General features: G+C 60.7%; 2 protein-coding genes across 6 annotated transcripts; one reads left to right on the top strand and one right to left on the bottom strand.

The window, feature by feature from the left end:
* Window positions 1–2,673: 2,673 nt before the first annotated feature.
* Window positions 2,674–6,822, bottom strand: SFXN3 (sideroflexin 3). Of its 3 annotated transcripts, none has more exons than XM_054163972.1 (9): window positions 5,847–6,709; window positions 5,145–5,308; window positions 4,798–4,968; window positions 4,517–4,615; window positions 4,176–4,251; window positions 3,665–3,750; window positions 3,130–3,257; window positions 2,955–3,004; window positions 2,674–2,801 (listed from the first exon to the last, which is right to left on the bottom strand). In XM_054163972.1, exons 1-9 carry the CDS (start codon window positions 6,309–6,311, stop codon window positions 2,748–2,750), a joined length of 1,293 nt encoding a protein of 430 aa, XP_054019947.1. In that variant the 5' UTR covers window positions 6,312–6,709; the 3' UTR covers window positions 2,674–2,747. The 3 variants fall into 3 exon arrangements, with proteins under 3 accessions (XP_054019947.1, XP_054019946.1, XP_054019948.1); XM_054163971.1 differs by having other exon boundaries at window positions 2,679–2,801; window positions 5,145–5,311; XM_054163973.1 differs by lacking the exon at window positions 5,847–6,709 and adding an exon at window positions 6,721–6,822 and having other exon boundaries at window positions 2,690–2,801.
* On the top strand, window positions 6,758–15,877 carry PDZD7 (PDZ domain containing 7). Of its 3 annotated transcripts, none has more exons than XM_054163969.1 (17): window positions 6,758–6,854; window positions 7,859–8,257; window positions 8,433–8,573; window positions 8,970–9,144; window positions 9,470–9,646; window positions 9,844–9,991; window positions 10,226–10,286; window positions 10,734–11,159; window positions 11,646–11,846; window positions 12,046–12,087; window positions 12,282–12,439; window positions 12,630–12,721; window positions 12,829–12,920; window positions 13,013–13,084; window positions 13,591–14,064; window positions 14,389–14,489; window positions 14,626–15,877. In XM_054163969.1, exons 2-17 carry the CDS (start codon window positions 8,074–8,076, stop codon window positions 14,773–14,775), a joined length of 2,694 nt encoding a protein of 897 aa, XP_054019944.1. In that variant the 5' UTR covers window positions 6,758–6,854; window positions 7,859–8,073; the 3' UTR covers window positions 14,776–15,877. The 3 variants fall into 3 exon arrangements, with proteins under 3 accessions (XP_054019944.1, XP_054019943.1, XP_054019945.1); XM_054163968.1 differs by lacking the exon at window positions 6,758–6,854 and adding an exon at window positions 7,135–7,245; XM_054163970.1 differs by lacking the exons at window positions 6,758–6,854; window positions 12,046–12,087 and adding an exon at window positions 7,137–7,245 and having other exon boundaries at window positions 14,626–15,875.
* Window positions 15,878–15,913: the final 36 nt, after the last annotated feature.

Raw genomic sequence — 15,913 nt, 5'->3', positions numbered from 1 at the left:
GGGTGTAAGTGTCATCATTATTTTTGTTTTCTTTGCACTGCCCTGAAAATATATTGTATTCTCAGCTAATCCAGTTCAATTACACCACAATAAAACACATAATAAAAACGTAATTCATTTTGCCCCAGCGCTTCATCTCCCTGTGTCTTGGCAAGCTATTAAAAATTTGTCTTTATTTTTCTGGCAAGAGCCTTGTACCTTTTCATCTTTAATTTATGAGAGCAGAATAGCTACTGACAAGCCCTTATTGCACAGCAAGGGGCTGCATTATTTATGAGCCGCCAATGGCTGGCTCAGGGGAGTTATTTGCAATATACCAGGGGCCAGCAGAAGGAAAGGGACAGATCCCTCACATGCCTGTCCCAGTCCACAATCCCACTCTGGGTGGGTGCTGGGTGCAAGTGCCCTCCTGGCTGCTCTCGTGGGAGAAGTACCCTCTGATGGCCTTGTCAGCTCCTGCCCACCAGGGAAGCTATGGCACAGAGTGGCTCTGGGCTGCCCGGCGCTTATCATGCCAGTTTCTGCACCTGCCTATCTTTGGCTTTGAAGCAGCTCTCAGCCCTCTGTCCTGGCTCAGCACAGGAGATCTGCAGAATGTGGTTGCCTCCATCCCCGCTCTGCTTCTGTGGATGTCCGTCGCTCCTTCTGACTGGCCTGGCCTGTGGGTGGCACAGCCACTGCTTGTAGACTTGCTAGAAACCCATGACAGCACCAACGTGCTCTCTGATAGCTGTGTATAAAAATATCCTCACTGGAGAGGCAGGCCCAGGGCATCCTGTGAGCAGACTGTGCGAGGGGGTGGGAATGTTGGCAGAGCTGGGACGACACTCCGGACTCTCCAAACCAGTAGCATGCAGGACACAGGCTTAGCAGAGCCCTCTGTGTAGCGGTGCTGCACAAAGCTCCCAGTGCTAAAAAAAGCCCTCCTGACAGCTGGATGAGCTTAATCACAAGACAAGCCAGCTGGAGCCACTGCAAAGGCAGCAGGATGGGAAACAGGGAGCAGAGCCTGACTCTGGGGAGCACAGGGGCACCCCAGTAGCTGACTTGTCCACCCCATCCTCAGCCTGAGAGCAGTCCCTTCCCACCATATAAAACTGGCAAGCAAGACACTTCTCTTTACTTTTGATTTTGTATAAACAATCTGCCTTTATTTCTTGGTAAATGTAGGTACATTATATCAAAAATAGCTAGAGGAAACCACAGTGCACTTAAAGCTGGTTGAGAAGGATCACCTGAAAGCAAGCACTCCAGGAGGGGGTAGAGTGAATCCCTCAGGGGGAAGCCCAGCCCTGAACAGAGATGGCTTTAAAATGAGAACAAAAATGTGGACCCTGCTGGGATTAAAATGTGCCATTTGCTCTGGATGAAAGGAGCACAAGGCCAGACTAAATACCCACAGCGGCCCAGAGGAGAGCAGAGGGCGTGCTGAGGCTGCATGCCCGAGCTGGAAGAGCCACCCCTGCGTTTAAGCCGCTGTGTGCGCTTGAAATCACTCACCCACAGCTATTTTGGACATGGGGAGTTTTCCTCTCCAAAAGCTGCTCTGCCAATCCCAGGCACCAGCTGACGAACCACTGGGGAACAGGGGATGCCTGCAGATGTGTTCAACCTTCAAACACCATGATTGTCTGTTGCCTCCTAAAGCTGGGGAGCATCATTTTCTTCCCCACTCCATATCCTTGCTCACAAGGTCCCTGGTGCCACTGTCCAGGCTGCCCCATGCACTGCATACGACTATGGGCATGGGTAGGCTGAGCACGGGAGAAATGCACCAGGGTGCCAGTTGGGAGGTCCCCAGAACAGGGCTGAGCCTGGGTGTGGGGATGGGGTTCAGTGCAGTGCCTCATGGCTGTGGGTATCCTGGGAAGCAGGGCCAAGCACCTGGGACCTACAGACACATGACAGCCAAGGGAAAGCAGCAGCAGCAGCCCAAAGGGGCTCCAAGGGGCAAATCTCAGCGATGCGTTGGCTCAGCAGCTCCGTGGCACGCGTCTTGGCCGCCTCGGGTGCCCCTGCCCACCTGCTCAGAGCCCTTTGTTGAAGTAGATGGTCTCCAGCTGTGGCTCTTTCTCTCGGATCCGAGCTTGAACTTCAGGCTCCAGGCGGCTCACAGACATTGAGCTGCAAAGGGGACAAGGACACAGGGGATAGGGTAGGGAAAACTTGCTGGGAGCTGCAGGTTGCCAACTTTTCTCCACCACCATCACATGGAAACATTGTCCTCATTGTCCCCACCACTGTGTGTGCACAGGGATGAGTGTTTGCACACACAGTTTCAAGTCTCTGACCACTCGAAGGAGCAAAGTCAGAGTCCGTGGCCCTGCCATCTGCAGCCCATGGTCTCCCCCACGGGGCTGGATACACGGTGCTCACCCTTACCTTTTCTGCGGGAAGAGCGCACAGCACAGTGGGGTTGCAAACACCAAGCTGTGAGGGAAAGACAGAGAGGAAATGCTGGGATGCATAAATCACCGACATGTTTCCGCAGCCTGACCCCCAGAGGAAAGGAGTAAGGAGACGCCCTCTCTAAGCTCCAGACCATGCATTCATCTCCTGAATTGGGGCAGAGCCTGTCCCCATCAGTATGGGGGAACTGGGTGGCTGGCTTGGCTCCAGCATCCCCTCACGGAGCTCTGGGCCAGCTCTTGCCTCCTCTGCCAAGTAGATCTCCCCCAGCAGCACTACTCCCCATACTCATGCCTGGGCTGCTCCTGGGGCAGTGCTGCCCATCAGTGAAGGGCAACTTACCAGAGTCCCACCAGGCCAACCTGCAGAGGAGCATTCAGGTATGGGTACCGCTGGAAGGACAGGGAGAGGCTGCTGTCAGTGGGGTGAATGGGGAGGGAGGATTTCTGTTCCCTGATAGGGTGCCAACCCTGAGGGATGCCAGCACTGTGACAGGCTAGAAAGGTGTCCCCCTGCCCACCCTTCTATCCCAGGATCACCAGTACCTTCAGGAAAGGTCTCTTCTCCAGTGCATTCATGATGACCGGGGGAATGGCTGGAGAAGAGAAGCAGAAGATGAGCTCCCAGTGCTCACAGCCCCCTGCCAACCAAGGGACCCTCTCCCACGCAGCCAAGGACCAGCTGCAGCATCCAGACACAGGTGGGGGGGGGGACACTCACCCATGGCTGGGACTGCCATGCCAATGCGGGACACCACCACCTGGAAAATGGCCTTCTGGGCTGCGGCTGTGGACTCAGCCAGGCGATTACCATTCTCATCCGTGACCGGGATCCCCAGCTTGAGCTCCCTGCAAGCAGAGCAGGGGTGAGGGGGCCCCAGGGCACATGGGTGGGAGGATCATGGAACAGGGCAGAGACACAGCACAGGGGCACATCTCCAAGGGAGGCTGGTATCCTCCTGTATTTCCCATCCACTCCCTGCATAATAGGTTAGGTAGAGTCTCCACTGGACCCACATTCACACTTGAGAGTTCCTTAGCAATGCTGGATGGGGTTGGAGAGTTCACAGACAGCTTGGTAACTGCTTGGAATGCAGCTGGATGCTTATACTCTGAAGGCTACACCCTAGAGAGAGGGATGCCTGCAGGGCAAGGAAGGAAGTTCCCTCAAGCCCAGGGCACTGTGCTCTCCATGTCCCCCACCAGTGCCTGGTGCACCCTAATGTGATACCAAGTACCCCAGCCCAGGGGCTCACCTCTGCCTCATCAGTGGGATGTTGATGCAGTTGGCAGCAGCCACAGCTGCGAAAGGCACATACCGGCCGATGATGGCTGGCAAGTGCTGTGGGGGCAAGAAGAGAACACATGTCACAGTAAGTCTAGGCCAGAGCTGACTGTCCCCAGGCCTGTCACCATTCCTCAGCAAGACTCTGGTATGTCCAAGACCCAGCACAGAAAATCATTCCTTCTTCCCCTGTAACTCCCAGTTGGTGAAAGCTGCACAGACCAGAGGACCCAAGGGATCCTACACCCCCTCCCAGACCTAGACAGAAGCCAGGGGGTGAAAAAGCTTGGTGTGACCTAGCTAGGGATGAAAGGGGGCTAAAGGGCCATGCCATCTCCAGAGACATTGCTAGGGAGAGGGCCTGCCTTGTGCAAGTGCCCCAGGAATCCTCTTTCCTCCATTTTCTGCTTCACCCTTGGTGATGAGGTAAAGGTGGAGAGGGTCCAGGTGCTTCAGCCAGAGATGGCCAAGGGCCATCTTACCTTGGTGAGTGATTTGAGCCCCAGTGCTGTGACAACTGCCCCAGTGGTTGCGCTCACATAGGCTGTCCCCAGCTGGCTGCAAGAGCAGGAGGAGACACCACTGAGCTAAGATCCCTCCATTCTACCACCTCCCCAAAGGAGAGGACATCAATAGCAGCAGGACACCCAGGTTCTTCTCCCAGCTCTACTATAAACCCTGACAGCCCCACTGGTGACCACTTCTGGCTGTACCAGTCCCCATCAACCCATCTCACAGCACCCCTGCTAGACAAGATGCTATTCAGGGCCTCCTCATACAACATTTTGAGACGGTCTGGAGACTTGGTCAGATGGATGCTCACCTGGGGGTGATGGGTGCATCCCCGCTGCGGTTGGTGTAGTTGACGATGGCATTGAAAGATTGGTTGACCCACTGCCAGAACAGCACGGCCGGCGTGGTCCTACCAGAGACAGGAGGTTGCTGGTGGCACTGCAGGATGCCATCCATGCTCCTATAGCATGGGTGCCTTCTGGCATATGAGGCCTGTATACCCTCCTCACCCCAGGGCCAGGCATGTGCCCAAGGTAGAAGAGACCCTATGCAGGCATCCTCCTCGCCTTCAGGTGAGGAAAGAACTGGTACCTGTAGAAGGTCAACATGCATCCAGTGATGGTCATGTTCATAGGGACCTGGGCAGACATGCGCCCTATGAGAAGCATCTTCTCGCCCGTGTCAGGGTGGAAGGCTGAGTCGTAGATGTACTTTGCCCGCCACAGCTGGTCCTCTGTCAGTCCTGGGGGTACCACGCCTGCCCTGCCAGGTAAGAGTAGCACCCATTGAAAGAATTTCTGCCAACATATGTGCCCTACCTGGTTCCCCACCCCATGTGGGGCAGCTCAGGGACCAGTCAGGCAATTCTGGGGGCTGGCTTTGGCAAGGGATTGCTCTGAGGCTGTATCCTGCCCAGGCACGCCTCCTGCCCCGGGTACCTGTAGTCCTCCACGACCCGGCGAGCCTCCTCCAGTGCAGCCCCTGAGAGCAGCAGGTTTCGAGGATCAGTCACCATGAAGAAGTGCTTGGCCCGGCCCTGGAAGGTGCTCTGGTCCCAGCGGGGCTCCCTGATGTTGATGGTGGTAGGGATGGACGGTGACATCTTCTGGGGAGGATATGGGTATGTGGGATGCAATGCCCTGTCCTGCATCCCTGCTGGGGCAGCTCTGGAGCTTCCCCAGCCTGGGGAGACATGCAAGGGACACACAGAACCCCTTCGCAATGGGGCTGAGTGGGGACCCTCGAGACTAGGACCCAGCAGATGGGGCAGCTCATGGGCTGGTGACAGCCTCCTCACCTGTACCCTGTCACTGAGGAGCTCACAAGCCCAGCCTGCACCACTGAGCGCGGTTCGGGACCCCACACCTCAGCAGGACCTTCGGGAAACGGGTAGGGTACGGGACCCCACCACCTCGGGGCTGGAGCCGCTGCGGGTCAGGAAGGCGCGCGACCCGGGGGGAATACGAGGAAGGGCCCGGGAGGGCGGAATATACCCCCCGGGAAGGCATCGAAACACGGCGCACGACCCCATTTCCTCGCCCACCCTTTCCCGGGGTAAGCGGGGCTCTGCCTCCCGCACCGGCGCGTGACACCATCTCGCACCCCAGCGGCCCGGGCCCGGGCCGCCCCCCTGCACTCACGGCTTCCCGTACAGCGCCCGCCGTGCCCGCGCCGCCGACGCCCCGCTCCCGCCCGCCGCGCTGACGTGGGGACCTGTCACGGGGAGGGAGGGCGGTGCCACGGAGGGAGGCGGCGAGGGGCTCACGGCGACGAGCCGGCGGCGGCAGGGCGGAGGTGGGGGAGGGGGCGGTACGTGCCCCGCCGCACGCGGCATCTGACACTTCCCCCGCCCCGCTTCTGCCCACGATTGCGCGCGCGGGTACGCGGCGCGCGCCAGCGCGTGTCCTCGCGTGGGTGCGCCTGCGGGTGCTAGCGTCCGCGCTCACGCGCGTTGCGGTGGCTGTGCGTATGCGCTCACGTCGGCTTCCGCGCGCTCGGGGGCCTGTGTTCACGCGCGTGTTCCTGCGCGAGGCTGTCCCCTTTCCCGGCGGCCATTCCCGCTGGCCCACGCGGGGTTTGGAGCGCGCGGCGCCGCGCGCGCGCATGCTGGTAACCTTGTGCTCGCGCCTGTGTCCACGCGTGACGCGGCGGTTGTGTGCGCGCGCAGGGCAGCGCCCGTCCGCGCTCGGGGCGGTGCGTGCCTGCACGTGCGTGTGCGGAGTCGTGCCCGCGTGCGAGTGTGTCCGGGGGTGCCTGTGAGTGTGCGTTGGGCTCGCACGCGTGGGCGTGCGCAGGGGTACAAACACGCATGCCGTGGGCGTGTCGGTGCATGGGGTGCGTGTGCATGTGGGTGCGTGTCCCCACGCCGGCCGTGCCCCCACCCAGCTCAGTGTCGGGCGGTCCCGGGGGAGCTGCCCCGAGGCGCAGTGCGGACCCCGCACCAGTGGGAGTGGGAGGACACCCCCTTTCCGTGCCCCGCCCCCGCCCCCTCCCCGCCGCCCCTCCCCGCATCACCTGAAACCGCCGCGGTGTCGGGTTCGAGCTGGCGGCGCCGGGCCCCGCCGGGGGGGCCGCGGACAGTCCGGGGTGGAGGCGATGCCCCCCAGGGAGGGCGACACTGGGGGACACCGGCGCACATTATCGGAGCGGTGAGCGGGGGACACGCTGCACACTCCCCCCGGCCGTGCCTCAGTTTCCCCTGTGAGCCCCCGCGATGCTCCGCGTTAAGGGATGGTCTCGGACGCCGTGGGGGCACCACAGCCTTCTCCCCACGCAGCCCCACGGAAGAACGCTCTCCCCTGAGCTCCCCCAAACCGTGGTCGTGGGACACACACACACAGGGCTCCCCCCACCACCTGCAAGGCCAGCCCTGGCCGCTCGTGATTGACAGCTTCGGCGCCCGATGGCCACGCCGGTCCCGCAGGGGCAGCCAATCCCCTCAGGCGGGGGGGTGGGAGGTGGTGCTGGCCCCCCTCCTCGGCCTCTCCATCCCCCCCGCGCTACCCAGCGTCTCTTTCGCAGGTGGCACCATGGGGACAGGTGAGGAGGGCACGGGACGAGGGGGGGGGTGTCCCAGGCTCCCCGTAGTGGAGGGGGCACTGCCGGATGGCGGTGGGGGGGTGGGTGAAGCGGGAGGGCTCCGTGGGGGGCTGGCAGGCGACGGGGACACCAGTGTGTCCCCCTGGCCGGGGCCATCACTTATTTATTGAGGTCAGGCTAGGGCGAACGGGGGATGAAGCGCGGGGGGGCCTGTGATGGCGCTTCACCTACGCTCGGAAAATCCCCGCGGGAACTGCCCTGGGGGACAGTGGGCTTGTCAGGTGGTGTGAATATGGAGGGGCTACAAGGAGGATGGGGAGGGGCTCTGCACCCCTCCTGCTGCAAGCCCACTCCAGGGAGGGCCCAGGGAGGTCAGGTCCTTCTCTCTAGCATAAAGCTGAGATCCCCACATGCTTTCCAAAGCCTTTCCGGCTTTGTGTCATCAGCTAAAGCACCTTTGTGCCCCAGTATCCCTGTCCCAGGGCTGGTCAGCCTGTGCTCACCACCCCAGCGATAGTACCCAGATTCCCTGCAGCAGTTTTGCTCCCGGAGCTCTATAAGGCAGGTGGGGACAAGTCTGGAGAGGGGTACACAATGCTCCTTGTTGCTCCAGGCTGTGTCGCCATGCCCAGGACCCATTCTGCAAGCATCGAGTACCAACACCATCTGGCCCTGGAAGTGTGCTGCTAAGAGGGAGTGGTGCCCGAGCTTGGGCATGTGCTGCTGGACTATGCCATGTCCCCTTTTGGCCAGTGGGCAGCCTCTGCCCTGTGAGGACGTGGCCAGCCTCGAGCCAGACACCAGAACGCTGGGGTGCCCAGTACCACCATGGCCCAAGGCTGGGACACAGGGATGACGTCAGGCAGCAGGTCGCGGAGCTCCAGCAGCGAGGCCAGCCTGGCTCCCCACTGCCTTCTCAGCAAGCAGAGCCGGCTGGTCAATGGGGTCACACAGGGTAGCCGCACTGCCTCCCCCATGGGCCGTGTCATCCTCATCAACACTCCCATTGAAGGTGCGTATGGTACCCTCCCAGCCCTCTGCCCACCCACGTGACCAAGGGAGCCTGGACATTTGTGTTCCCTGGGTCGGGGGGCAGGGAGAGTTGTCCTGGTACTGAGGACACTCTCATCAAGATGCTGTTGCTTACACCCAGCCAGCATGACACCTCCTGTCCTCTGCCCCCACAGCTAGCAGCAATGAAAGCGACATCATCAATGCCATCACAGTGGAGAAGAGCGCGGATGGCAAGCTGGGCTTCAGCGTCCGTGGGGGCTCTGAGCATGGGCTGGGCATTTTTGTCAGCAAGGTGGAGGAGGGCAGCGCTGCTGGTAAGTAAGACATGGTGAGGAACACCAGCGGGGACAGGCACTTTCAGCAGGACTCTCTCAGGTAGCTCTCCGTGACACACTGCCACAGCAACAACACTACTCTTCACAGTGGCAAGTTGCCATTTGCTCCCTGCCTCTTCTGACCATGGAGTTTTCAGGCTTCACATGAAGAAGGGCAGGGGACAGGAGTGGCAGTCCTATGCTAGTGGCTCTGGGCTCTATCACCCAAGGTGACAAGTCCCATGTGCCTGTCGTGGCCTCAGTACAGCTGCCAGTTGTCCATGCCTCTGTTCCCAGGGGGTTCAGATCAGGCTGGGGACACATTCAGGCAGAGGACACCAAACAACAGTTATCAGTGCCAGGTCAGATTCTCAGCTGAGCCGTGTGTTCTCACAGAGCAAGCTGGGCTGTGTGTTGGTGACAAGATCACAGAAGTGAATAGCATAAGCCTTGAGAACATCACCATGAGCAGTGCTGTCAAGGTCCTCACTGGCAACAACCGCCTCCGCATGGTGGTCCGGCGGATGGGCCGTGTGCCAGGCATCAAGTTCTCCAAGGAGAAGACAGCATGGTGAGTAAGGCATCCCCCATGCCAGCACCCCAAAGCCCAACCCCATAGAGGGCATGGTGGGGAGGCTTGGTGAGGGATGCTGAGGGACAGGAAGGATCCCAGAACTGGGGGACCTCCAGGGAGGTGGAAAAGCACATCTAGGGACTCCGACAAAGGTGGGGCACAGGCTGGGGTAGGAAAGTCTGGAGCAGGCAGAGTGGGTGCAAGCCCTGTCCTTCACATCTGTCCCTATTGCTGTTCTCTGCTGGATGACACCAACTGCCCCATCCAGATGGAGGACGAGAGTCAGACTGTGGAGCCCCCCAACACTGTGTCCATGCTGTAGGGTGGATGTGGTGAACAGGCGCCTGGTGGTGGAGAAAAGTGGCTCAACGCCATCAGAGAGCGGCTCTGAGGATGGGTTGCGGCGCATTGTCCACCTCTACACCACCTCTGATGACTACTGCCTGGGCTTCAACATCCGTGGCGGCAGGGAGTTCGGCCTCGGCATTTACGTCTCCAAGTATGGCCACCTCGGGGCACAAGGGAGTCGTGGTGCCCCAATCCCTGTTGTGCCCATGCTGGGGAAACCTGCTCTCTCTCCCTCATAAAACTGGGCACCACCACTATGGGTGCTGGGGCATCTGGGCAGAGGCGTAGGGCAGGAGCAGGGCTCCAGCAAGGGCTTGGCGCCATCCTGCCCTATCACTGCTGCCCTAGGGTGGATCCCGGGGGTCTGGCAGAGCAGAATGGCATTCGGGTGGGAGACCAAGTCCTTGCAGCCAACGGAGTCAAGTTTGAAGACATAAGCCATAGCAAGGCAGTGGAGGTGCTCAAGGGACAGACCCACATCATGCTCACCATCAAGGTACCTATGCCTGGCCTCATGGGACTCCCAGGAAAGGCGGGAGGTCGGCATGTCCCCGCGCTGGCGCTGCCCAGCTGGGCCTGGCGCCCATGGGGCTGGTGCAGCTGCTGCCACCTGGTTGGGTTTCAGGCAGGTGGGAGGGGGGGTAATGCATTATTCATGGCTGGCACCGGATCGGGTTCGCCAGGGCAGCCTGTGTGTGCTGACCCCCTCGTCTTCTCCCCCTCTGCCTAGGAGACGGGCCGGTTCCCTGCCTACAAGGAGCTGGTGGCCGAGTACTGCTGGCTCAGTCGCTGTAAGGGCAGTGCCGTGGGTACTGGCAGGGCATGGGGTTGGGTGGAGGGGCTGGGACCCTCATGCAGACAGTGTCTGGGTACTCTAGGGCAAAAGGTCCACATGCTATGGGATTCCCTGGTGTTGGAAGGGGCATGAAGCTCCCGTGCCACAGTTAACCTCCCCACAATCTTTATGGACCTCTCGTGGCCCCACAGGATCCTTCACGTCCCTATCCTTGGAGGGGACATAAAGATCTCTATGCAATGGCCAGTAGCCTGCTGGCTCCTGCAGCCCTGTTGGACCCCCATGTCCCTTGTAGGGACACAGAGCTCCCCATTTGTCCTCCAGCAGCCCTGCAGTCCCTGTAGTCCTAAGGATTCCCACATGTGCCCCATCTTCAGGGAAAATGGGGAGCTTCCTGTGGCCCTGCAGTGTGTCACCCCGCACCCCTGTTGTGCCTTTGCAGTGACCAATGGACAGCTGCAGCAGCTGTCTCAGACCTCGGAAACCAGCTCCTCCATCTCCTCCTACTCCTCGGGGCCAGCACCAGGGACAGTGAACGGGCTGGGGACAGGCACCCCAGTGTCCCCTGCCCGCACTGTGGATGTGGCCATCTCCACGGAGGATGGGCCCCGGCGAGGCTGGGGCCGGGAGCGTGCCGAGAGGGCCATGCAGACCGAGCCAGCTGCCGAAGGGCTGCCAGAGACGCGGCGCACGGTGCGGCCCCCCGAGCTGCTGCGGGACACGGCCATCCGGGGCCAGGCCACTCGAGAGCCCTCTGGCACCCACCCACGCCGAACCTTCACCCACTCACCCAAGACAGCACTGCTGCTGGCTCTCAGCCGGCCTCGGCAGCCCATCACACGCTCCCAGAGTGACCTCACTGTTGCTGGTAGGCACCAGGGCATGGTCCCATGCATGGAGCTCATCCCTGCCTGGGGTCCCCCGTCAACCCTGCAACCCCAGCTCTGGCAGTCTGACAGCTAAGCCCTTGTCCCACATGGAACCTGTCCCAGACTCAAGAATCCTATAGGCCCTGACCCACATGGCTATCTGACTCCCACTCTTGGGCATCCTATAGCCAAGTCCCTGTCCCCTGCCCTGGTGCCTTATAGCCACGAGCACGTGTGGACTCCTGGTCATCAGCTTTGGGCATTCTATAGCCCTGTGTAGCCCCAGCCCTGTCCCAAGGGCTTGTCAGACACCCCAAAGCCCATCCCCATGGGCCCTGGAGCATCCCTGCATGCCACAGCAGGACTCTTTTCCAGTCAGTGCCTCACAGTAGCTCCTCCCCACGCCCTCCCAAGTTCTCTGCCTCCCAAACACTGAGGTGTCATCTTCTAGCTTCTGTGTTCCAACCCTCCCTTTCTATCCTCAGAGGAGAAGCGGAAGAAGAAGCCAGAGGGACAAGGGGCATGGGGGGCACCCCCAGGGCTGCACCGCTCCAAAACCCTCGTCAACCTCTTCTTCAAGGGAGGCCGTGCCGCCAGCCAGAGCTGGGCCTTGCCTAGCCAGGAGCCCCCCGCCCCTGACCGCAGGGCACGCGCCAAGTCCCCAGGACGCCCCGATGGGGACAGAGGTACCAGGCTGGGGGACAAGGTGGAGAAGAGCCCAACATGGGACTAGTTACCCCTTATGCACATACTGCATCCCCATTGTGAAATACTGGGCATGGAGTGGGGGCATGTGGAGATGGTCCCCAGGCATGCAATTTTGATAACGGGCAGTGATGCCACTGGCCTCCCTTGGGCACTCACCCCTCTCTGTCTCCCTTGCAGTAGGTGCTGTGCAGAAGTTTGTCATCCGGAGCCTGAGACGGGGTAACAGGGGTGCCCATGTGCCTGGGGGAGTGTGGGGCAGGCTCTGCATGTGCCTGGCCTCACATTGCATGTGTCTGTCTGTCTAGCATGGAGCAAGCTGTTGGGGTGGGGGAACACGGGGGAATTTGTGGGCTGTGGGATTTGTGGTCCCTGCCTCGCTGGCCACCTTTTCTTGTTGTGTCCCCTTCACCCAGAGAAAAGCCGGCGTGCCAGCATCCTGGGCCCTGCCAGCATCACTGCCCTGCAGCCCAATGGCAGCGACCCCGAGGCCCGGTTCCCGCACATCCAGGACACTGCTGCACGCCTCCTCAGCCCCGACGAGGTGACAGCCGTGCTCCGCCACTGCTCCAGGGTATGGCACCACGGGCAGCATGCAGGCAGGGCATGAGCAGGGGACTGCCAGCACCCCATGCTCCTACCCGGGTAGCTCCTGCATCCCAGGATGCATCATGATCAGTGGACACCAAGTGCCCCTGGGAGGTAAATGGAGGCATGGGGGATGGGGCAGCACCCATCCAGTGGCACCTCTCCTGCATCCACAGTACCTGCATGAGGGCAGCGTGGAGGATTTAGTGCGGCCATTGCTGGCCATCCTGGACCGGCCAGAGAAGGTCATGCTGCTGAGGGATGTGAGGTAGGTGGTACCCTGATACCACCCAGCTGGGTGGGATGGACCTGAAGCCTCACATACATTCTTCAGCCCAGAGGCTGCCACAGCTTGTCCCCCATCTGCTCTGGCAGGAGTGTGGTGGCCCCCACAGACCTGGGTCGATTTGACAGCATGGTGATGCCCTTGGAACTGGAAGCTTTTGATGCCCTAAAGAGCCGTTCAGGTGAAGCCTGCCTTGGCCTTGGCAAGGGGGCAGGGGCTAGCCTGGAGGGGTTGGTACAATTCAAGGGGTGACTCTTGGCTCTCTGACTGCAGTGCGCTCGCCTGCCCTCCGCCCAGCCCATCATGACATCCCCCCCAAGAGACACCTCATCACACCAGTGCCTGGTAAGTGGCACCCCTTGGGGTCTGCCTGTCCACTGGGCTGCTCTGTGGTGGGGAATGTGAGGTGGAGATGGTATGGGGCCGTTTTGGGGGAGGAGAAAGGGAGCTGGGATGCCTGGGGGCAGGGGGTCTTAGGAGAGAGGACATCTGGTGTCTCTAGGCACTAGGAGATCCTGGAGTGGCAGGATCCTGGGGAGGAGGACCTAGAGTCCCTGGAGGGAGCTGGGGTGTGTGGGGGTCCATGAATGTCATATGTCCTAGACAGGGGATCTAAGGTGTCTGAATGTCCCTGGATGAGGAAGATCTGGGGTCCTTGGCACTGACGAGTGATCCCTATGTGGCAGAGGTTCCAGTGCCCTGTAGTCCCCAGGAGACCCCTGGGAGTCTCTGGGTGGTGGGGGTCCGAGGGAGTAGGGCTATGGGATTTCAAGGGGAGCACTGGGTGGTGGGGGTCACAGGGAGCGGGGCTGGGGCGTTCCTGCGAGATTCCTGAGCCCCTCTCGTTGCAGACTATCGGGGCGGGTTCCTGCTGAAGCCGGCGGGGGCCCCAGAGCCGGAAGAAGCCGGCGGGCTGCAGGCAAGCCCGGGCCGGCCGCGGGCCTCCCCCGGTCCCCGCCGGCTTCACCCCCGCACCTATACCCCGCTCCCCGATGTGCCAGTGGATGCCTATGCCTGCACCAGCCGCCCCCCACCCGCGACCAGCCCGAAATCCCCCAACTGGCTGCTGACCAAGCCCCTCCCCGGGGAGGAGCATGGGCACCCAGGCAGCACCTGGCGCAAGGAGCCCTCTGGCACAGCATCTACCGAAGTTCTGGGGAAGCCCCGGCGGGCACGGTCTCCCCTTGCACCTCTCTTCGGGGGGCCGGGGGGTGAGGCAAGGGCTGGGGCAGCCATCAACGGCCCTGAAGATGCTGGCAGGGAGGAAGAGGAGGTGGAGTATCGGCTGCTCACTGTCACCCTCTCCAAGCTGAAGCACTCGCTGGGTGGGTGGCACATGCATGGGACCCTAGAGGTGGGGTGGGGACAGGGTGAGAACACTCTTCCTGGGACTAGTATTACTGGGATGAGTAGCACCTTCTTGGCAAGGGGTACCCTATTTAGAGGCCAGGAGGCAAAACCCAAAGCATTCCTCCAAAACTGTACTATGAGAAGAGGAGCTGCTCCTGCCCCAGCCCCTCATCTGTGTAGCACCTACCAAAATAGGGCAGGATGGAGGCATAGCTTCCTAGGGGAGGGGGTGCTGTGCTTGGGAACGGGTGGGGGGACCTAGCCTACCTGGGTATGAGTGTCTTGTGGCTCCTTCACAGGGATCAGCATCTCTGGTGGTATCGAGTCAAGGGCACAGCCAGTGGTGAAGATCGAGAAGATCTTCCCTGGAGGAGCTGCCTTCCTCAGTGGCATCCTCAAGGTATGGGAGGATCTTGGGGGGCGGACCCAGTACACCCTGAGGGTGGGCAGGCATCCAAACATCCACATCCTATGATGCCCCTGCCACCCTAGAAGTGGCTGCACTTCACTCTGCTGCCTTCCCTTGTTGGGGCCAGGCTGGGCAGGAGCTGGTGTCCGTCGATGGGGAGAGCCTGCAGAATGTCACCCACCAGCGGGCGGTGGACATCATCCGCCAGGCCTACCGCAACAAAGCCAAGGAGCCCATGGAGCTGGTGGTGCGGGTGCCCGGAGCGCCTCTGGAGTGATGCTGCACACCGACCCTGTTCAAGGAGCCAGCCCATGCTCATTCCTGCACCAGACTGTGGCCAGTCTCAGCACAGGCAGAGGGTGTGAGAGCCAGACCCACTGGATGGGCATGGAGGAGCTGCCTGCAGCAGAACCCTGGTGGGGGCACCACTGGCAACATGTGAGGAGAACAAGCAGCCTGTGACCCTGCTCCAGACACACAGACACAGGCCTGAAAAAACCACAGCCAGGGGCTTGTTTTTAATTAGCATTTCTGGGTGGTACACAGTTGAGCCAGGCTCTGGGAATGGGACACAACCAAAATAAAGTACAAAAATTCCCTCCCAGAGCTGGGGGCAAACAAGCCAGAGCTGGGCACAGCCAGACTTTTCCTTTGGTTTGACCCCTCTGTATACCCAGCTGGCCGCCCACCTCTGCCCACCCTTAAGGTGTCCCCAGGGTGTCCCCAGCTGACACCCTTGGCACCATGCCCCTCTCCCCTGGCAGCCTGGGCATCACAGGGGCATGGGCTAGGCTTTTTTTTGGGGGGGGAGGGAACAAGAACACTGGGGTCAAGTGTATGGGAAAGGCACTGAGGGCAAGCTGCCCTGTGGCTGGGGTGAGGGCACACAGACAGGCAGAGTGTGAGCTGGGAGAGGGTGATATGTTTTGTTAGGTCCTATAAAAATAGAGTTATTTAAAATGGCACAGAAACAAATCCCCTGACAAACACATGGGGGGTGAGGTGGAGGTTGGGAGGCTGGCATGGGCTGGCCGGCCTGGGCTGGCATATGCCACTCCCTTTGGGAAGTGCCCGGGGACAGAGGGAACAAGCCAACCCTCCCCCTGCCCAAGGTGACCCTTGCTGGAGCCAGTGCTGCTAATCCCCTGGGCACTAAGAGGATCAGCAGGAATCGGCTCTGGGCAGCCCTGAGCCCGTGATTCTGCACCCACCTGGCCCTTTACCTCACGGGCACTCCCTGCTGTGGTGGGTGCAGATGCACCCTTGCCTGAACACCTCCATGCTGGAGAGGGGGCAGTGTCTGCAGTCCCCTCTGCCCCCTCCCAGCACTAGTGGTCTCTGCAGGGATCTCCCACAGGCCCAGGGCTCCCAAAATCCCAGGGGGTAAAGACCACCCCCCCAGATTCTGCGCTTGG

The sequence above is a fragment of the Dryobates pubescens genome, chromosome 8 (genome assembly GCF_014839835.1).
Source record: "Dryobates pubescens isolate bDryPub1 chromosome 8, bDryPub1.pri, whole genome shotgun sequence".
Taxonomy (NCBI): Eukaryota; Metazoa; Chordata; class Aves; order Piciformes; family Picidae; genus Dryobates; species Dryobates pubescens.
Note: the sequence above shows the minus strand (reverse complement) of the source record. Positions and strands in the feature narration are given on the sequence as shown.